A 22,994-nucleotide genomic window follows, 5' to 3' on the forward strand; every position below is an offset into this window, starting at 1 on the left:
CTAATTGTATCGTTAAGTTACTTAATCAAATTATAATGTAGTCATAAGTTGCCAACGTCACCCAGTGTATAGTGATATATGTTCAAGGTCGGTCCTCGTCACATAATACAATTTATACATATCTGCACTATCTCCATTTGTGAGTCAGAGACCTAATATGATAATCAGGTTAGTAACAATTTGATAATCTCATAAGGATAAAGATAGGGATTAAACCCAACACCGATATACGTTAACCACTTTCTTTGTTGTTCATCAATGTCGTAATCTTCATAGAACGCATTTATCACTTAGATTTATAGCATAGTTACACTACAGGTAGTCAAATTGGTGAGATGTATCATCACAGACGTCATTGCTTACCGTGGTACGGTGTGGTTCTCTTTCTTTCTCGGTGTTACGTAAGATGAGTCTCGCTGCTCCCAGGGATGATTTCAAGTCCCCGCTGCCAGCGACATCAGTCAAATGATCGTCTATTAACCCTAAGGATGAAATACATGCGTAACGATAAAAAGAAAAGATAACATAATTTTCTATGGTAATTAGAATGATAACTATTTGTGATGAAATAAGTTAAAAATTGAATTTGATAAGATGGTTGGTGTAATCTTGCTTTGGGTCTTCATTTGATGTGATGGTACCTAGGAACAACATACATGGATGGTTGTCAAAATATGTGAAAGAAATACTTTGTTTTTGTGTATAACAAAGACTGTAGGATTAATATAGATTAGTTTTTTATAAGGTAAGTGTAGCTCGCTTATATACAAGGTAAGTTAGTCATGAAACATGCTGATGTTACGGATTTACGGTGAAAGTAGGCGAAAGAAATTCATGGTCAAGACCAAGAAAATGTTATGACTTCGAATCAGCTGATTTTATTAGATGATTATTGTGTCCTCACAGTGCTTGTGTGGGTCTTTATGTAATGTTTTCTGTATTCCAACTGGATGAAGGGAATAGTCATGGATCAAGGGGTTGGTTGTGCGTCAATGCACAGTACATCCGGAATGCGTGAAGTATTATTAGACCGAGACGGAACTGAAGGATTCCCCAAGATATGAGGAGGTGTAGGATTACCCAAGGTTACAACATAGTCCTTTTGATAACATTACCCTCGACAGGTTTTCCTTTCACCCCTGTTTGATGTCAGACTCAGGAGGTAGAGCACAAATCTAACGTTTGGTATAGCTCTGCAGTGTGTATGTTTGATAGTGGCATATATTGATGAATATTTTATTACACGATTTGATTTACTTGGAATAAATTCTGATGTTCCCCTATACATTTGGATTGCAGTTTTCGTTGGGTTATGCCTGGTAGTTTTGGGTTATTTTTTGAAACCTAACCTCTGTAGTCAAATTAGTTTCATTAAGCTTTGTTAAATGTATTTACTCGATTGAAACGAATTTTTGTTATGTTCTTTCAGAATCTTAATAGATAATGGTATGCCCTGAAATTACTTATTTTTTTGGTGATTACTGAATTACCTGTGGAGAATGTATGTGATATACAGTATTAAATGCAAGGCATGAGCAGCATAGGTATAGCAAGGAAAATGTGTGTTTATAGATGAAAAAGTAGGTAATTTATTCTTAAAAGATAAACAGAATTTATGAGAACATCATCTAACCTCTACCTCCTTAGCAGTCAAGATTTACCTTAATGTTCATTATTCTAATGAAAATATTGTGGTCACACTAATGAAAGTGCATGAATAACATGGCACCAGATGTCAGTAAACAGAATATACAGCAAACAACCATGCACTCCTCATCAGCATACAACTATAATGTTGGTATATTTCTATTTCTCTATCAATGAGGTTGAATTTTTTTAGGGGTTCTGTTGATATTTTATGAGTGTATAACATATACTTTTACATTAATCAACCCTACATTTTTTGGACATAAGCACAATCCTTATTGCTTTATTTAATGTCGTATAATAGAAGTTGATACTCTAAACCTTTCCTTCCTCCTGACTAACATAAAACAGCTTTACCATCATCTGAACAATAAGATTGATTGTTTTAAAGTCTCTTTTGCTTTTAGATATCAGTTAGTATTTCTGCAAGATATTATTGCTTTTAGATATCATTTAGTATTTCTGCAAGATATTATTATATAGTTATTGGATTTGTGATGGGGCATACAGCTATTTGAGTTAGCTATCAGTATAATAGAAACATACTGCTTGAGAAATCTTTGCAAATTTTTTGATGTAGTTATACCTAACTCTCACTGTACAATGAATCTGAGGGTCGTGCCCGAAAATATCTAGTGATCCACTGAAAATTTTCCAATTTTAATCAGTTTTGGAATTTTGAAAATAAGATATTAGGAACACTGAAGACTTGAAACCATGAAAATTGCAGTTGTTTGAAAAACTTGCATATTTTACCAACAATCATTGGTCATATATGTAGTGAAAGTGGGTATATTCTGAAAATGATCTATAACACTTTAAGATGTTCAAGATTTTTCAATTGATGGTTATAACTTGACTTTGATGGCTTCATGACCCTGGCAGTCAAAATACTCAAGTCCAATTCAGCCAACCGCTACACTTACCTGAAATTATGAATGATGCAATGTGAATGTTAAGGTTTTCTACAAACATGTAAATGTACCAATCATAGAAATCTTTGCCAAAAATCTACTATATCCATACATTTTGATGGCAAGAAATTGCAGTAAAGAAAAAAACATTCTTAAATGCACAGGAGAGGCTTGGAGTAAATCTGAATGTCATGGGCAAAAGAAGGTTATTTGGATACATCGAAATTGTTTAGTGAAAGGGCTAAGGATTTGTTGTCTCTAGATACTTATGAATGAGATTATAGTAATTGAAAATATGTGTTTTTCTTTAAAGACAAAAATGCGAAGAGAATTTCTCTTTTACTTTTCATGTTGTAATTTCCACCATTTTTTCTTATCAAAAACAAAGTGTATTGTATTCTTTGAATGGTTTGATTTGATAGACATCCATGGCTCATGTTGATGTAATTTTTTTTTTGTTTGAGATGTATATAATTTATTGTTCAATTATGTTTCAGCTCCCTTCTAGTACATCAGACATGTCCACTGACCCGGCCGCCTTTGTGGCTGGTGTCCCTGTGAAGATTAGTGAGAGATTCCGGCCCCCAAGACGAGTGACTATTCCAGCATCCTGTCAACACCATATAAACCCCGACCTTCTTACTCAGGAGGTAAGCCATTTGGAAATGTTAGTCCTAACCATCAGACTCAAGATATGTCATTGGGGAGTTTCACATGAGACTCTCTTAATAGAATACTGTGTTGGTCATGTGGAAATGGTAGCTCTGACTCTCTTACTTGACATGAGGTATGTAGCAGTGTATGCCCTGATATTGTTACTCAAGAATGTAGATAGCACGGAATTATTTTAAATTTTGCTGATTTTGCCCTTCCTGGTGAGAAACCTTTTTTTTTTACCCAAGCTGCACATAAAGGATTTAATTACTTTATCTTGTTTTGTTTAATTATTCTTGTAATATTTTGATATGTTTTTATTAGTATCTCAGTTTTGAAAACACCATTATTTGAAAAAGGCAGCAAGATCACTTAGTGAGGAAAATGTGCTATTCTCATTTTATGCAGATTTAGAGAACCTGAAAGTTACATTGCCATCGTTAACGTTATGGGAGACCAGAAAGTTGTTTTATTAGACCAGTGCATATGCATTTTTATTACCTAATTGGTTCTCCCTCCTTAGCAAGTTAGTATCAGGAACAAACAAGCAACTTTATACATAACATAGATATGTTTGGCACACTTCTAGAGAGTGGATTATATTAAATAAATAGTGTGTAAGGAGGTAGGAATCACTATAGAAAAGCCACATTAGTGTATAAGTAATGATTTGTTTGCCTTCTTGTACTGCCTGTTGCATTAAAGGTTTTTGTTATCTTTAGCACTTGGACTGTAGAATAATCAGGGACTATTATTGACAGTGTATGTGTTATAGTGTTTTATGATTTTTATTGTGTAAGCCTAAGATGTTTGTAACAAATCCTTTTCATAATCTGTACTCATTTGCTTCTTTTCTTTCCCGTCTTCCTTCAGTATGGTGAAGCCCCATAAGTTGACCTATATGCCTGTGATGGGTTACTAGGCCAAGTTTAGTCATCAAGACTTTTACAAGTTGCTGGTATGAGATACCATTTAGGATGTTATTATTTTGTTGTCGGTATTTTTTGTTGTAGATTCCCTCATTTCATGTATGAAGTATATTGAACTAGGACTAGAGGGCAGAGGATAAGTATGATATCATATTACTAGAAAGGTATCTTAATTTGTGAAGAAAGAATTCACCCAAGGAATGTTCCATTAACAAAGACTGAAATTAAATGTGATAAGCAGGTTCATTAATTCTCATCAGGTTTTACTGTGGACAGCAGTGAGAATGGAATGTGTGCCTATCTGTACCAGAAAACTGTCATGTATACAGCGCCTTTCACTGGATGGCAGCACCAAATGTCATGCTAAATAAGAACAGAAAGTCCTTGTAAAACCATAGGTTCAAACATTAATGGAGAATTTTAAGCTCAGGCAGTAAAAAGCCTTTGTTGTTGATAATTAGAACTGATGATTAGGACACACAACTAGATGCAACTTACAAAATCATTGTTTCATGGATAATCCTTAGCAGTTCGTAAATCCATCCTCCTTTCTTATGCTATGCTGTGAACACTTTTAGAAGTGCCAACAATAGTGAATCATCCTCAAGTTTATTCCTCAAGTTTTATACTTTTTTCTGTCTTGCTTTGTGGATTTAGTAATGCATATTAGTGTTAAGGTGATTGGTAACTGAAATTTCTTGGAGAAGCTATGATTGTTCAGCTTTGAGTGCAGTAAAGGGCATTTGTGATATAGATGGATGAATAGATTTTTTACTTTATGAAAATGTTTCCATGATTACAGTTGTATTGCAAATTATTTTGTGATTTCAGGCAGCACTTGGTAAGCTAGTTATATTTTTTTACAAATTATTGTAGAAATACTCAGAACATAACTCTGATATGTTTTTTTTTCTCTCTTTTAGTATGACTTTGTTGTGGAGAAAACAGCTCTGAAGTGGGTTCAAGAAAGAAGAGCTTTAAGAGAAAGAGAGGAAAGGGAACGTAAAGAAAGAATTGCAGAATATGATAGAAAAAAGGCAGAAAGAATAGCCAAGGAAGAAGAGAGATTAAGAAAAGAAAAAGAGGAGGAAGAGAGACAAGCAGTACTGAGGGAAGAGGAGGAAAAGAAAAAACAAGAAGAGAAGAGACAGCTTGATGAAGAAAAGAGGAAAGAAGATGAACAGAAACAAGAAGTAGGAGATGAAATAGAAGATGAAAGTGCAGAGGAGAGTACTAACAAGCAAACAGCTGATGCAGATGGTACTGAAACTCTAGAAAGGAAAACATCAACCAGTTCACAAGAGAATGTCAAAACAGATTCACAGCAGTTACATCCAAACACACAGGAATCAGTAACAGTCACACCTAAACCTAGATCTGAGAACAGATATATCATAGGCAACACCATCCACAACACAGATACTACTTACAGAACCGAGACTGGAGCAGCATATGACTGGATGCTGAAACCAACTCCTATTCCATCACAGAAGAACAGTCTTAAATCTCCTTCAAAAACTCCAGCTAGTATTAATTTTGCTGACTTTGAAGGAGAGGCAAATGACCCTTTTGACAGTGCTGCTCTGAAATCTATAAATGATATGGAAGAACTAGCCAAAGTTTTGGATTCATCAAATATAAGGCAACAGCCACAGGAAGGAAGTAATGTCATAAAGCAAAATTCTTCTGAAGAGGGAAGATCCCATTCAAATACATACACTAATGGCCAGATATCTTATAATGCATATGGGCAATATCCATTCTTCATGCAGCAACAGCAGCAGAATATGTCCCAACCAGGACAAAGCTTTAGCCAGTATGCAAACCACATGGGGAAGAGTTCTCAAGTGACTTCCACATCATGCACAGTACCTTCTTACACTAATAGTTCACAGTATGGTGGAGACCCCAGCAGGACATTCCAAAACACATTTTACCCACAGCAATGGAATAATGGCTTTAATACAAGTAGTCCCAGTAAAGCTGCACAATTTGTGCCTTATGATTACCGTCTCCATGCTGGTAATATACCAAACAGTGTTGCAAGCACCACACAGGGAGTAATGAGCCCAGGTAGCACCTCTGGAAGTACAGCTACTATGTCTGTAACTACCACCAGTGGCTTTCCAACAATGCCTTCCGCAGAAAGAGGAACAACTCCTGGTAAAAGACCAGATCTTGAAGACTTTTACTCTAAATATTATTCCCAGAGTAAAACCATACTTCAACCGAGTCAACAGTCAGGTATTCAGTCTGGTGAGTCAACACCGAGCCACAGTAGTAGTTCTGGTGCAGCAGGGTCTACAAATGGGTCACTGCGGTCATGTCGGAGTGTTCCGGACCTAACTGCTGCCGAAGATTCTGAAGTAACGAAGTACAGCAGTGGAATCCAGTCACACAGTGATAGTCTGGCAGGCTTTCACAGTCTCCCACCACGTCCCTCTAGTACTGGATTGAGTGGATTAGAGGTATGGGAAAACTTTCTTGTAGTGAATATTCACTTAACACTTCCGCTTACGAGAGAAAGCAGTTTTATGAGACTGTGAACTGAAGAAGTTGAGAGTTAATGTAAATAAAAGTTAGGTAACAAGTTTTTGCATTGGAGAAAGACAGGTTGGTCTACATGTTAGTTTGAATGGAATGAACTTGGAGGAAGTAGAGTGTTTTAGACACTTTGGAGCACTGTCATTGGGCTGAACCAGGGTATATAAGGTGGATAAGGTGAGCCAAGCAATAGTCTTTGGTATTTGGTTCGGAATGGTAGGCCTCTGGTTTTATTACTGTAAATTTGCAAGCTAGAGTGCTGTATTGTATACAAATGAGGCCATTGTTCATATGTTCCCAATGCTATCTCACCAAGGCAGAAGTTATTTATTTATTTTTATTTGCTTTGTCGCTGTCTCCCACATTAACGAGGTAGTACAAGGAAACAGATGAAAGAATGGCCCAACCCACCCACATACTCGTGTATATACACACACATCCACACACACACACATATACATACCTATACATTTCAACGTTTACATATATATACATACACAGACATATACATATATACAAATGTACATAATTCATATTTGCTGCCCGAATTCAATTCCCATCGCCACCCTGCCACACGTGAAATGGCACCCCCCCTCCCCCCGCACGCATGTGAGGTAGCACCAGGAAAAGACAACAAAGGCCACATTCGTTCACACTCAGACTCTAGCTGTCATGTATAATGCACCGAAACCACAGCTTCCTTTCCACATCCAGGCCCCACATCTTTCCTTACTCATTCTCTCCATGTGACCCAACCATTTCAGTACATCCTCTTCTGCTCTCTCAACCACACTTTTTATTACCACACATCTCTCTTACCCTTTCATTACTTACTCGATCAAACCACCTCACACCACATATTGCCCTCAAGCATCTCATTTCCAATACATCCACCCTCCTCTGCACACCCCTATATATAGTCCATGCCTTGCAACCATATAACATTGTTGGAACCCCTATTCCTTCAAACATAGCCATTTTTGCTTTCTGAGATAATGTTCTCGCCTTCCACACATTCTTCAACGCTCCCAGAACCTTCACCTCCCTCCCTAACCCTGTGACTCACTTCCGCTTCCATGGTTCTATCCGCTGCCAAATCCACTCGGAGATGTATAAAACACTTCACTTCCTCCAGTTTATCTCCAATCAGACTTACCTCCCAGTTGACTTGTCCCTCAACCCTACTGTACCTAATACCCTTGCTCTTATTTACATTTACTCTCAGCTTTCTTCTTTCACACACTTTACCAAACTCAGTCACCAACTTCTGCAGTTTCTCACTTGAATCAACCACCAGCGCTGTATCATCAGCAAACAACAACAGACTCACTTCCCAAGCCCTCTCATCCACAACAGACTGCATACTTGCCCCTCTCTCCAAAACCCTTGCATTCAAATCCCTAAAAACTCCATCCATCAGCAAATTAAACAACCATGGAAACATCTCATACCCTTGCCGCAAACGGACATTCATTGGGAACCAATCACTTTCCTCTCTTCCTACTCGCACACATGCCTTACATCCTCAATAAAAACTTTTCACTGCTTCTAGCAACTTACCTCCCACACCATATGCTCTTAATACCTTCCACAGAGCATCTCTATCAACTCTATCGTATGCCTTCTCCAGATCCATAAATGCGACGTACAAATCCATTTGTTTTTCTAAGTATTTCTCACATACATTCTTCAAAGCAAACACCTGATCCACACATCCTCTACCACTTCTGAAACCACACTGCTCTTCCCCAATCTGATGCTCTGTACGTTCCTTCACCCTCTCTATCAGTATCCTCCCGTATGATTTCCCAGGAATACTCAACAAACTTATACCTTTGTAATTTGAAGATTCGCCTTTATCCCCTTTGCCTTTGTACAATGGCATTATGCATGCATTCTGCCAGTCCTCAGGCACTTCACCATGAGCCATACATACACTGAATATCCTCACTAACCAGTCAACAACACAACCACCCTCTTTTTTTATAAATTCCACTGCAATACCATCCAAACCCGGTACCTTGGCGGCTTTCATCTTTCACAAAGCTTTCACTACCTCTTCTGTGTTTACCAAACCATTCTCCCTGACCCTCTCACTTTGCTGAGAGTAAATGTGAATAAGAGCAAGGTTATTAGGTACAGTAGGGTTGAGAGACAAGTCAATTGGGAGGTAAGTTTCAATGGAGAAAAACTGGAGGAAGTGAAGTGTTTTAGATATCTGGGAGTGGATTTGGCAGCAGATGGAACCATGGAAGCGGAAGTGAATCATAGGGTGGGGGAGGGAGCGAAAGTTCTGCTACCGTTGAAAAATGTATGGAAGTCGAGAATGTTATCTTGGAAAGCAAAAATGGGTATGTTTGAAGGATTAGTGGTTCCAACAATGTTATATGGTTGCGAGGTGTGGGCCATAGACAGAGTTGTACGGAGGAGGGTGGATGTGCTGGAAATGAGATGTTTGAGGACAATATGTGGTGTGAGGTGGTTTGATCGAGTAAGTAATGAAAGGGTAAGAGAGATGTGTGGTAATAAAAAGAGTGTGGTTGAGAGAGCAGAAGAGGGTGTTTTGAAATGGTTTGGTCACATGGAGAGAATGAGTGAGGAAAGATCGACGAAGAGGATATATGTGTCAGAGGTGGAGAGAACGAGGAGAAGTGGGAGACCAAATTGGAGGTGGAAAGATGGAGTGAAAAAGATTATGAGTGATTGGGGCCTGAACATGCAGGAGGGTGAAAGGAGTGCAAGGAATAGAGTGAATTGGAACGATGTGGTATACCGGGTCGACATGCTGTCAGTGGATTGAACCAGGGCATGTGAAGCGTCTGGGGTAAACCATGGAAAGTTTTGTTGGGCCTGGATGTGGAAAGGGAGCTGTGGTTTCGATGCATTATACATGACAGCTAGATACTGAGTGTGAGCGAATGTGGCCTTTGTTGTCTTTTCCTAGTGCTACCTTGCGCACATGTGGGGGGAGGGGGTTGTCATTTCATGTGTGGAAAGGTGGCAACGGAAATGAATAAGGGCAGACAGTATGAATTATGTACATGTGTATATATGTATATATGTATATGTCTCCTCGCAAACGCGGGAGACAGCGACAAAGCAAAAAAAAAAAAAAAAATTATATATATATATATATATATATATGTATATGCTGAAATGTAATGGTATGTATAAGTGCATGTGTGGACATGTATGTATATACATGTGTATGTGGGCGGGGTGGGCCATGCTTTCGTCTGTTTCCTTGCGCTCCCTCACTCACACGGGAGACAGCGACAAAGTATAATAAATGTAAATAAATATATATTTTCTTTCTTTCATAGTATTTGCCATTTCCCGCATTAGCAAGGTAGCGTTAAGAACAGAGGACTGGGCCTTTGAGGAAATGTCCTCACACTGGCCCCCTTCTCTGTTCCTTCTTTTTGGGAAAAAAAAAAAAATACAGACTTTTTGCAGATTTTGCTAGTTTTCTCTTTAGTGCTAAGATTTCACACCAGGCATTATTATTTCTAATGACAGACTGCTGAGGAAAACCTTTTCATAAGCTCACCTATTTGTTGAAGTGTCTCACTCGAGATTTTGCTGATGTAGAAACATTAACAACATTTTGCACATTTGTTGATGGACTGATTGTTTTCTTTATCACTGTTTAACAAGCTAACTCTGTTCGTTTGATTTAAGTGTTGGATATATACATGTCCAAGATATATGCACTGGCCATTGCAAGATCTCACTATGATACCCAGTACCTGCTTTTTTGAGTAAGTCTAAGTGGAGAGGGAAACAAATTAAGAATAGGCCACAAAAAAATTGCTTGGTGGTCAGTAGTTATGAAGTGGAAAGAAAATTGTAGGAAAATGATTGTTTTCAGACTGTTGGGAAAAATTTTGGATGCCTGAGTTGTAATCATAACTCATTTAAGGAGAATTTTTTATGAACATCTGTAGAGGGCAAGGATGGGCAGTATGGAAAGGAGTATGAAGATGAAAAAAAAAGGGGAAAAAAGTGGGGAGGATATTAAAGGTGGAGTAAAGGGAAAAACAGGGGGGAGGATATTAAAGAAGGAGTAAAAGGAGCGTGAGGACAAGTGGTAAAAGGGAAGGGTATGTTTATGGTGTATGTAAAGAAAAAAAATTTTATTTGTCACTCATTAGCTTATTTTAACGAGAAAGTGAGACCAGCAGGCTTGACTAAAGGGTCTGTAATGATTCCAGACATGACTACAGTACGTCTAATTCAGAACAGTGTTACCTCCCTAGGCGGTTACAGTTTACGAGTACTGTTTTTTTGTCAAGGAGTAAGAGAGACTAAAAGAAGTTGAAAAATATATGCAAAGTATGTTTACTCGAGAAGTGCAGATTGGAAAGCATTTATAGATGTAAATGGAGATTGAGATGTTTCAGATGCAGGTTGTTGCTTGACCCTTAAAGGACTAATCATGCAGCAGTTGTGAACCAAATTTTCCCACCTGCATTTGAAGGATCCCATGTTTTCTTTACTGACTAAAGGCACATTTAGGTGCGAGATGTTAATCCTACTGTAAGTAGCATGCTGAAATATCAACAAGGCTCTGTTACCAATAGATAACCATGATGGAAAGAGGTCATACACTTCTCCCAACTAGGCCCCTGCTTTTAGCTGGCAGTTACCTGGCATTGGAGGACTCCTATCCCTACATCGTAGGTAGACTTCAAGCTGGTTGAGTAGGGTTGTTGGTTGGCCGGGCTGTTGGAAGCTATTTTTCGAAGGACCACATAACCACCACAACTTGGGTGGTCTGATGCACCTTGTAAATGCTTACTAAATGCCTTCTTAAGTCTCTGCACCATGCATCCCATAATGTTTCTGATGGCAGTATGTTGAATAATGTTGACCTCGAGGCATTCAATGTATTTTCTCGTCTTGCTTATCACACCTTTTGATTTCAAAAGGTGAGGTTTTAGTCTTCCACATTTGTCTTGCTGACATGGCACTTTTTTTTAAGGTAGATTAGGAATCAAGTCATGTAAGATTTTCAGTGTGTAAATTTTGATATACCTCCCCCATCTGTATTCCAGAGAGTACAGCCTTTGTGATTTTAGTAATTCCCAGTGGTTAATTTCCTTTACCATGTACACACAGGCCATGAAGATCTTTGCCCACTTTCTTAGTCTGTAAGTTTGCTAATCTTGAAAGTTGGTGTTAGTATACAGTAGTATTCTGTTTGTGAGAATATTAATGCCTTGAGGAGTTTCATTACTGGTTTTCCTCTCTTGTCTTGAATGTCTGCAAGATCCAGCCTACTATCATTTTGGAAGAGGCAACTGTTGTCTTGTTTTGTTTGCTCATGGTAAGATCATAAGTGTTAATACTCCAGGGTCTTTCTTATTATTAATTCATGATATGCAGTGTTTTAGTCCATCTTGCCATGTGTACTGCTCCAAATTTCTTTACTTTTCCCATACTGGAGGAGTTGGAGCTTGACCTCATTGAACAACTTGTTTTCAGTGACCCAGCAGAAGACTTCATTTATGTTAGTTTGTTGTTTCTGTATCTTATACAGCTAAAATTTCCATTCTTACCCTATTTCCATCTGCAAAGGATATGAAACTATGACTCATGTTTGCACATGCCTTACTATGGAGTGTGAACTCTCAAAATTATATGTAGTCCCGATAATGAAAACTGCTTTTTGTCATATGTACATGTCAGGGGACCTTAAAGAGTGATTTTAGATATAGAAGAAGGTAGAGTCAATCTCCTAACATAGAGAGTTAAGTTAGAAGGATGATTATGTGCTGGGGATGGTGGACACACACTCAGATTAACTGACAGTGATGCTTGAAGATTTGAAGAACTCAGCAGAGCACCAAAGTTTAAAGGTCTGTGTGTGGCTCTCCTTAAATGGCTGTGGTTCTGTAGATGGCTTATAGTAGTTGTCTTTAAGTATTTTAGATTTTGCTAAAAATCTTGTCTATGGGAGATGGCATTAGAAATCCACCATTCTGAAAGTGTTAAGGAATGCATATATCAGTAATACATAAAGCTTATTTGTGATAGATCATGCATTATGGTACAGTTCATGTATATAAAGTCAATAGGTGATTTGATAGATAATTATCTTAATGCTTAAGTTGTAGTCTTGCAGTTAATGTAAGAATATTCTTGTATGTTTCAACAGGATTGGAAACCCTTACCTGATTTATCAGAGCCACCTGAAACGTTGTCTGATCAGCATTTGTACCAATCTGGGCCACCTCAGCACCCTTCTTACACTTCCCTTAAGTCACGGCTTCCAGATCCATTTGCAGAACTAACAACAGATGCCCAGGCTCTTGTGCAGAGCATGGCAGAGATGGGATTTCCTCGTCCCAGGGTGGCAAGGGCTGTGCAGAAACTGGGTACTGATCACAAGAAGGTCAGTAAGTATCCTTGGATGTCCTTCTTAATTAGTTAATGCTGTCAGTGATAGTTAAAAGAGATGAGATTTTTCATAGTAAGATGGATATATACTTTTGTATGTCTGTATGATGAAAGACATTTTCAGCAAAAAGCACAAATATTTATTCATATCTTTTACAAGACATTCTGCTGGCAGCCATTCTCATACCTTAGATTAACAGAGTAGAAATCCTTGACACAGTTGCAGAAAATATTTAGCATGTTTCTAGATCCTACATCCTTTGTCCCACTAGATCTTTGTACCCCAAATTATGTTTGATAAATTATTTTCCAGCTTATTGAAGTTCTTCTGGTTCTCCAATCACTCCAAGAGAATGGTGAGGATGGATACAAGGCTGAACGTGCTTTTTACCACTACATGGGGGATGTGCAGAAGACGCGAGATCATATTGCTGCTGCTAAGCAGGTAAGCAGTTATTTACATACACATTTGATTTGTCCTATGCAACATTAAATGTGGATTATCTACATGCATATATGTACCAGTATTTGTCATAATTTCCCCTTAAAAAAAGAAAAAAATGACTGTACAATTAAATGGCTACTTGTTCCCAGTTTATTGTCATTCATAGATTTGTTGAATTTGATGCTGTATGATATTTTCTGGGAATCTTTAGTTGCATTTTTTGCTTCATTGGAATATGGAATACTAGTAAGGCTTTTTTCTTTGCAGCTTCTAGACTTGGGGTTTGAAGAAGAGCGAATTGTAGATGCTCTTTTAAAACATGACAATGATCGAGATAAGGCCTTGGAGGAACTCATAGCATAGAGACTGCATACAACATCCCCAGTTACCAGAATTTGGTGAGAGAAGGAGCTTTATTGTGGTAGTCATGATGCTCAAAATATGTTTTGCGAACCACAGAGGGGTGCTGGGTATATTTTTTGTCCGTTCTGTATCATAGGAGTAATTGGCTTGTTTAGAGGAAAGTTGATATCACATACTTTATTTTTTTAAGGTGAACTACCAATGCTGAACCTGAATAAAGCAGGTAAAAAGTAGAATTACAATAACTTCAGTATCCACCATCTTGAATGTACAATTACGTAGAAATTACACCTAAAACAAGGGATCTCTTTGTGACTCAAAGTCCAGTCCAAGTTGCCAGGTCATAGTCCATGTTCGGGCTCCACCTTCAGAAGCACCGAAGTAGTTTTTCAGTTTTGAAGAATTGAGTTGTATTATGAGATGATGAGTTGATAACAGTGACAGTATCATTTATTACTGTGTATAATTTCAGTTGTAGTTTGTACATATTTTATTATGGTTTTATGTAGATGTAGAAAGTAAAAGAAAAATATGAGATGTCATAATGTTTACTTATCATAGAGGGTTTTCCAGGCTATTGAGACATGGTGAGACATGTTCCCAAAATGCATTATACTTTTAGTCTTCCCTACACAGCCATGCTGTGTAAAACTCTGCTACCCAACCCACTACCCTTGTAGCAATATTTTTTCATGTACTATATCGCATAGAAGATCCAATTAATAACACAGCCTCTTGAATTGTGTAATTTTTACTGGTCTGAGTGATTGAGGCCTTTCTTTTTCATCTGTTCTTGGCACTACCTTGCTGATATGGAAAATAACAAATAGAAAAAAATTTTGTTTTTGCTTGCCATCTTTCACATTAATAAAGTATCACCAGGAACAGTTAAGGAAACAGCACTCATTTGCTCACATCCACTGTCTTTTTCTTATGTACTGGAACCTTAGCACCCCTATCCACAGCCAAGGCCCATGACCACTTCATATGCCTAAATTCACTTCATTGACAGTACCTCCCTCCCTGAGTACCAGTTCTGTCTCATGCATGCCTCTCACCCTCCTGTATGTTTACTAGTCCTCACAACCTGAACAGAGCTTTGGTTATATACCATACTTATAGCCATAGTTCACAGTATTAACAAAGTGTTTTGGATTCTTGGGTGTGGATATCTTGATCTATAAGCTTAAACTCTCTTAAAAGATCTTTGTTTATCATCGAAAGTCATTAAGCCTCAGAATACTAATTCAGGTCCAATCAAGATACCAAGATTTTTTGTGGTCTTTGGGGAAATTGCTTAAAACTTTTGTTCCTTCTTCTGTGTGCCATGATGCCTTTGTTAGCAAGATACATTTCCAGTTAGATTAGTTACTCATGGCTGTCTGCTAGAACTGATGTAAACATCTTCAATCTCAACTTTATTTAGGAATCTCTTGGTTGATGAGATTAGTCAAAAGGTGTTTTTGGCATTTGATAAGCACCTTTTTTTTTTTACTAACTCTGTTTAAATATGGTCGACCCTCCTTGTGTGGCTTTAGACATGCTTCCATCATTGAGGGTCATTCATCACTAAGGGTAGGTTCTTTCTTGAGTTTTTCTAAGATTCTTTTTTCAGTTTCCTTCTTCATTTGGTTACATTAGTATACTTTCAAGTGCTTATGTAGCTCTGCTTTTAGGTGACAAAATGATATAATGATTATCCATTTGTTTTCCATATATCTTTCCTTTTCAAAAAAAATTATTTCTTGATTTCTAACAGTAAAGGTCAAAGGCACAGACACCAGCAGTGAGTCAGTGATAGGGGTGGATAATAGCTTAGCACCACCTCTTTTGTGCCTTGACATCATAGGAATGGGTGGTTTCCTGTATGGTTAGTGAGTCCTCAGAAGGAGCATCTGCCACTGTATTTTGACAATAGAAGGGTATGAATCCTCATGGATACATCTCATTTTCAGGGTTGAAATGTAATTTTGACTATGCCCAGCCATGTAAGTGCTCTCTTATATATTTGTAGGGCTCTGTGTGGAGTAGAGAGATAGCTTTTCATCCCTCAGAGTCAACATCTTGAAATATTACATTGTGATTCTTAGATCTTTATCAAACTGACTGTGCCAGATGTGGATGGAAGATGCATATGAGCATGGTGTTGATTAATTGTTCAAAGACTTGTCATTGGAGGTTAAAGGCACACTTTCCCAAAAATTCAGTGCTTTTCATAGATATTTCTTCATCTTAATTTGATTTCATAAAAATTGTATCCTCAGAGTATAGAAATGAGATGTTTATGTAAGTAACTGAAGAATTTAATTTTGAAGACATCTTATGTTTCATTTGTCTTGTATGATACTTAAAATTTTTTTTTTTTCATCATTAGAATATTAAGATTAGTTTATTATTCTTGATTTTTGCAGTCATCTTAGATATGGAGGAAATGAAGAGGGCTGGCTTTTGTTGTGATACACATGACCATAGTTGTGGTCTGGCCACAGTAAACAGAAGTAGATACCTGATGTGCTTGGTCCTCCACAGCAGAAGGCTTCTAAGAAAAGTAATCTTGGTCAGAGCCTCAGCTATACAAATTATTCTCATTGCTTCATAATTATTTTCAGATCTGATTAGTGTTCATATTATAGGAAAAATATACATGTACAGAATATTTTATTTATATACATATATATATATATATATATATATATATATATATATATATATATATATATATATATATATATATCCCTGGGGATAGGGGATTAAGAATACTTCCCACGTATTCCCTGCGTGTCGTAGAAAGCGACTAAAAGGGGAGGGAGCGGGGGGCTGGAAATCCTCCCCTCTCGTTTTTTTTTTTAATTTTCCAAAAGAAGGAACAGAGGGGGCTAGGTGAGGATATTCCAAAAAAGGCCCAGTCCTCTGTTCTTAACGCTACCTTGCTAACGCGGGAAATGGCAAATAGTTTAAAAGAAAGATATATATATATATATATATATATATATATATATATATATATATTTTTTTTTTTTTTTTCATACTAATTCGCCATTTCCCGCGATAGCGAGGTAGCGTTAAGAACAGAGGACTGGGCCTTTGAGGGAATATCCTCACCTGGCCCCCTTCTCTGTTCCTTCTTTTGGAAAATTAAAAAAAAACGAGAGGGGAGGATTTCCAGCCCCCCGCTCCCTTCCCTTTTAGTCGCCTTCTACGACACGCAGGGAATACGTGGGAAGTATTCTTTCTCCCCTATCCCCAGGGATAATATATATATATATATATATATATATATATATATATATATATATATATATATATATATATATATATATTTTTTTTTTTTTGCTTTGTCGCTGTCTCCCGTGTTTGCGAGGTAGCGCAAGGAAACAGACGAAAGAAATGGCCCAACCCACCCCCATACACATGTATATACATACGTCCACACACGCAAATATACATACCTACACAGCTTTCCATGGTTTACCCCAGACGCTTCACATGCCCTGATTCAATCCACTGACAGCACGTCAACCCCGGTATACCACATCGATCCAGTTCACTCTATTCCTTGCCCTCCTTTCACCCTCCTGCATGTTCAGGCCCCGATCACACAAAATCTTTTTCACTACATCTTTCCACCTCCAATTTGGTCTCCCACTTCTCCTCGTTCCCTCCACCTCCGACACATATATCCTCTTGGTCAATCTTTCCTCATTCATTCTCTCCATGTGCCCAAACCATTTATGTATATATATATTATATTATACTTAATTGCTGTTTCCTGCATTAGCGAGGTAGTGCCAGGAAACAGACGAAGAATGGCCCTTACATGCACATTTACATACATATACATACACATACACATGTACATATTCATACTTGCTTGCCATCATTCATTCTTGTCTCTACCCTACCCCACAGGAAACAGCATCGTTACCCCCCCGCTTCAGCAAGGTAGCGCCAGGAAAACAGACTAAAAAGGCCACCTTCGTTCTCACTCAGTCTGGCTGTCATGTGTAATGAACCGAAACCAAAGTCCCCTGTCCACATACAGATCCCACAGACCTTTCCATGGTTTACCCTAGATGCTTCACATGCCCTGGTTCAGTCCATTGAGAGCACATCATCCCTGGTATACCACATTGTTCCAATTCACTCTGTTCCTTGCACGCCTCTCACCTTCCTGTATGTTCAGGCCGTGGTCACTGAAAATCTTTTTCACTCCATCCTTTCACCTCCAATTTGGTCTCCTGCTTCTCCTTGTTCCCTCCACCTTTGACACATAAATTCTCTTCATCAATCTTTCCTCACTCATTCACTCCATATGTCCGAACCATTTCAGTACACCCTCTTCTGCTCTCTCAACCACACTCTGTCTTTCCACACATCTCTCTTACCCTTACATTACTTATGTGATCAAAGCACTTCACACCATGTATTGTCCTCAAACATTTCATTTCCAATACATCCACCCTCCTCCATACAATTCTATCTATAGCCCATGCCTCACAGCCACACATCATTTTTGGAACTACTATTCCTTCAAGCATACGCATTTTTGCTCTCCAAGATAACGTTCTTTCCTTCCACACATTCTTCATCACCCCCAGAACCTTCGCCCCCTGCTCCACCCTGTGACTCACTTCCACTTCTATGGTTCCATCTGCTGCTAAGTCCACTCTCAGATATCTAAGACACTTAACTTTCTCCAGTTTTTCTCCATTCAAACTTACATCCCAATTAACTTGTCCCTTCATTGTATTGAACCTAATAACCTTGCTCTTATTCACACTTACTATCAACTTTCTCCTGTCACTCACTTTTCCAAACTCAGTCTCCAACTTCCACAGTTTCTCTTTCAATTCAGCCACTAGAACTGTATCATTGGCGAACAACAGCTGACTCACTTCCCAAGCCCTCTCATCAACAACAGACTGCATACTTGCCCCTCTTTCCAAAACTCTTGCATTTACCTCCAAGACCACCCTATCCATAAAAAAATTTAACAACCACGGGGACGTCACACACCCTGCCATTTCCTGCGTTCGTGAGGTAGCACCAGGAACAGATGAAGGAAGGCCAATTCCATTCACATCCATTTTTTAGCTCTCAAGTATAATCCATTGATACCACAGCTGCCTATCCACAACCAGGCTCCACAGAATTTTCCATAGTTTACCACGGCCTTTCTTTGTCTGTTCCTGGCACTGCCTCTCTAACACAGAAAATAACGATCATGTATGAAATAAATAAATATATATATATATATATATATATATATATATATATATATATATATATATATATATATATATATATATATATATTTTTCTTTCTTTCGTACTATTCGCCATTTCCCGCGTCAGCGAGGTAGCGTTAAGAACAGAGGACTGGGCCTCTGAGGAAACATCCTCATCCAGCCCCCTTCTCTGTTCCTTCCTTTGGAAAATAAAAAAAAAAAAAGAGAGAGAGGGGAGGATTTCCAGCCCCCTGCTCCCTTCCCTTTTAGTCGCCTTCTACGACACGCAGGGAATACATATGTATATATATATTTTCTTTTCTTTCTTTCAAACTATTTGCCATTTCCCGCGTTAGCAAGGTAGCGTTAAGAACAGAGGACTGGGCCTCTGAGGGAATATCCTCACCTGGCCCCCTTCTCTGTTCCTTCTTTTGGAAAATTAAATAAAGAACAAGAGGGGATGATTTCCAGCCCCCCACTCCCTCCCCTTTTAGTCGCCTTCTACGACACACAGGGAATACGTGGGAAGTATTCTTTCTCCCCTTTTTTTTAATTTTCCAAAAGAAGGAATAGAGGGGGGGCCAGGTGAGGATATTCCACAAAGGCCCAGTCCTCTGTTCTTAACGCTACCTCACTAATGCGGGAAATGGCGGATAGTTTAAAAGAAAGAAAAGAAAAAAAAGATATATATGTGTGTGTGTATATATATATATATATATATATATATATATATATATATATATATATATATATATATATATACATATATATATATGTATATATATAGGGTGGATCATAGGGTGGGGGAGGGGGCGAAAATTCTGGGAGCCTTGAAGAATGTGTGGAAGTCGAGAACATTATCTCGGAAAGCAAAAATGGGTATGTTTGAAGTGGTTCCAACAATGTTGTATGGTTGCGAGGCATGGGCTATGGATAGAGTTGTGCGCAGGAGGATGGATGTGCTGGAAATGAGATGTTTGAGGACAATGTGTGGTGTGAGGTGGTTTGATCGAGTAAGTAACGTAAGGGTGAGAGAGATGTGTGGAAATAAAAAGAGCATGATTGAGAGAGCAGAAGAGAGTGTTTTGAAATGGTTTGGGCACATGGAGAGAATGAGTGAGGAAAGATTGACCAATAGGATATATGTGTCGGAGGTGGAGGGAATGAGGAGAAGTGGGAGACCAAATTGGAGGCGGAAAGATGGAGTGAAAAAGATTTTGTGTGATCGGGGCCTGAACATGCAGGAGGGTGAAAGGAGGGCAAGGAATAGAGTGAATTGGATCAATGTGGTATATGTATATATATATTTATGTTTTCCCCAGGGATAGAGAGAAAGAATACTTCTCACATATTCCCTGCATGTCATAGGTTATTAAAAAGGGTTGGAGCAGGTAAGCTGGAAATCCTTCCCTTCAGTTTTTACTTTTCCAAAGGAAGGAACTGAGAAGGGGGCCAAGTGAGGATTTTCTTTCTAAGGCTCAGTCCTATGTTCTTGATGCTACCTCGCTAATGTGGAAAATGGTGAATATGCATAAAAAAAAAATTCATACATATTTCCCACTTCCCACATAAGTGAGGTAGCATCAAGAATAGATGACTGACCCTCAGAGGAACAATCATCACTTGGCTCGTGTCTCTGTTCCTTCTTTTAGATAAGTAAAACAGGAGAGAAGGATTTCCATTCCCCACTTCCATCCCTTTTAGTCACCTTCTACGACATGCAGGGAATACATGGAAAGGATTCTTTTTCTTGTATCCCCAGGGATAATGTATATATATATTTATTTTTTTTTATTTATTATACTTTGTCGCTGTCTCCCGCGTGTATATGTGTATATGTATATGTATATGTGTATATGTGTGCAGTGAAATGTGTGTGTGTGTGTGTGAGTGTGTGTGTATGTTTGTGTGTGTGTGTGTGATGATAGAGTGGCAGATATAGACTGTTTTGGTCAGGGTGGTGTGTGAAGTGAGAGGGTCAGGAAGAATGGTTTGGTAAAGAGGGAAGAGATAGTGAAAGCTTTGTGGAAGTGAAATCTGGCAAGGCAGCAAGTTTGGATGGTACTGCAGTGGAATTTATTGAAAAAAGGGGATGACTATGTTGCTGATTGGTTGGTAAGGATATCCAGTGTATGTATGGACCACATTGAAGTGCCTGAAGATTGGCGGAACGCATGCATAGTGCCATTGTACAAAGGCAAAGGGGATAAAGGTGAGTGTTCAAACTACAGAGGCATAAGTTTGTTGAGTATTCCTGGGAAATTATATGTGAGGGTATTGATTGAGAGGGTGAAGGCATGTTCAGAGCATCAGATTGGGGAAGAGCAGTGTGGTTTCAGAAGTGGTAGAGCATGTGTGGATCAGGTGTTTGCTTTGAAGAATGTATGTAAGAAATACTTAGAAAAACAGATGAATTTGTATGTAGCATTTATGGATCTGAAGAAGGTATATGATAGGGTTGATATCAACATATACATACATATTCATACTTGCTTGCCTTCATCCATTCCTGGCGCTACCCCATCCCACAGGAAACAGCATCGCTACCTGCTGCTTCAGCTAAGAAGCGCCAGGAAAAAAGACAAAAAAAGGCCACATTTGTTCACACTCAGTCTCTAGCTGTCATGTGCTGTGCATTGCAATATATGTATATTTATATTTATTATACTAATTGCTGTTTCCCCGCTTCAGCAAGGTAGCACCAGGAAACAGCTGAAGAATGGCCCATCCACTCATATACACATACATATATACATGAATGCCCATATACGCACATGCACATACATATGCATTTTAACATATACATACAGACACACATATACATATATACACATGTACATATTCCTGTTGCTCTCCCACCACACAGGAAATAGAAATCACTACCCCCTGCTTCAATGAGGTAGCACCAGAAAAACAGAAAAAAATGGCCACATTCGTTCACCCTCGGTCTCTAACTGTCATGTGTAATGCACTGAAACCACAGCTTCCTATCCACATCCAGGACCCACAGACCTTTCCATGGTTTACCCTAGATGTTTCACATGCCCTGGTTCAGTCCACTGACAGCATATCGACCCAGTATACCACATCATTCCAATTTACTCTATTCCTTGCATGCCTCTCACCCTCCTGTATGTTCAGGCCCTGATCCCTCAAAATCTTTTTCACTCCATCTTTCCACCTCCAATTTGGTCTCCCACTTCTCCTTGTTCCCTTCATCTCTGACACATTTATCCTCTTTATCAATCTTTCCTTACTAGTAACATTCTCTCCATATGTCCAAACCATTTCAACACACCCTCTTCTGCTCTCTCAACCACACTCTTTTTGTTTCCACAGATCTCTCTTACCCTTTCATTACTTACTCAATCAAACCATCTCACACCTCATATTGTTCTCAAACATTTGATTTCCAACACATCCTCCATCCTCCTTACAACCCTTTCTATAGCCCATGCTTCATAACCATATAACATTGTTGGAACGACTATTCCTTCAAACATACCCATTTTTGCTCTCCGAGATAATGTTCTCTCCTTCCACAAAATCTTCATCGCTCCCAGAACCTTTGCCCCTTCCCCCACCCTGTGACTCACTCCTGCTTCCATGGTTCCATCCACTGCTAAGTCCACTCCCAGTTATCTAAAACACTTCACTTCCTTCAATTTTTCTCCATTCAAATTTACATCCCAATTAACTTGTTCCTCAACCCTAGTGAACCTAATAACCTGACTCTTATTCACATTTACTCTCAACTTTCTCCTTTCACACACTTTTCCAAACTCAGTCACCAGCCTCTGCCGTTTCTCACCCAAATCAGTCACTAGAGCTGTATCATTGACAAACAGCAACTGACTTCCCAAACCCTC

At 38.6% G+C, this 22,994-nt stretch overlaps 1 protein-coding gene across 1 annotated transcript; it reads left to right on the plus strand.

Annotated features, from left to right (window-relative positions):
- The first annotated feature begins 620 nt into the window (after nucleotides 1-620).
- LOC139747530 (uncharacterized) lies at nucleotides 621-16,537 on the plus strand. The gene is made up of 7 exons (XM_071659932.1): nucleotides 621-745; nucleotides 3,059-3,211; nucleotides 5,068-6,612; nucleotides 12,849-13,085; nucleotides 13,404-13,535; nucleotides 13,803-13,933; nucleotides 16,310-16,537. The coding sequence occupies exons 2-6, from the start codon at nucleotides 3,080-3,082 to the stop codon at nucleotides 13,896-13,898; spliced, it is 2,142 nt and encodes a 713-aa protein (XP_071516033.1). The 5' UTR covers nucleotides 621-745; nucleotides 3,059-3,079; the 3' UTR covers nucleotides 13,899-13,933; nucleotides 16,310-16,537.
- The last annotated feature ends 6,457 nt before the right edge of the window (nucleotides 16,538-22,994 follow it).

The sequence above is a fragment of the Panulirus ornatus genome, chromosome 69 (assembly GCF_036320965.1).
Source record: "Panulirus ornatus isolate Po-2019 chromosome 69, ASM3632096v1, whole genome shotgun sequence".
NCBI lineage: Eukaryota > Metazoa > Arthropoda > Malacostraca > Decapoda > Palinuridae > Panulirus > Panulirus ornatus.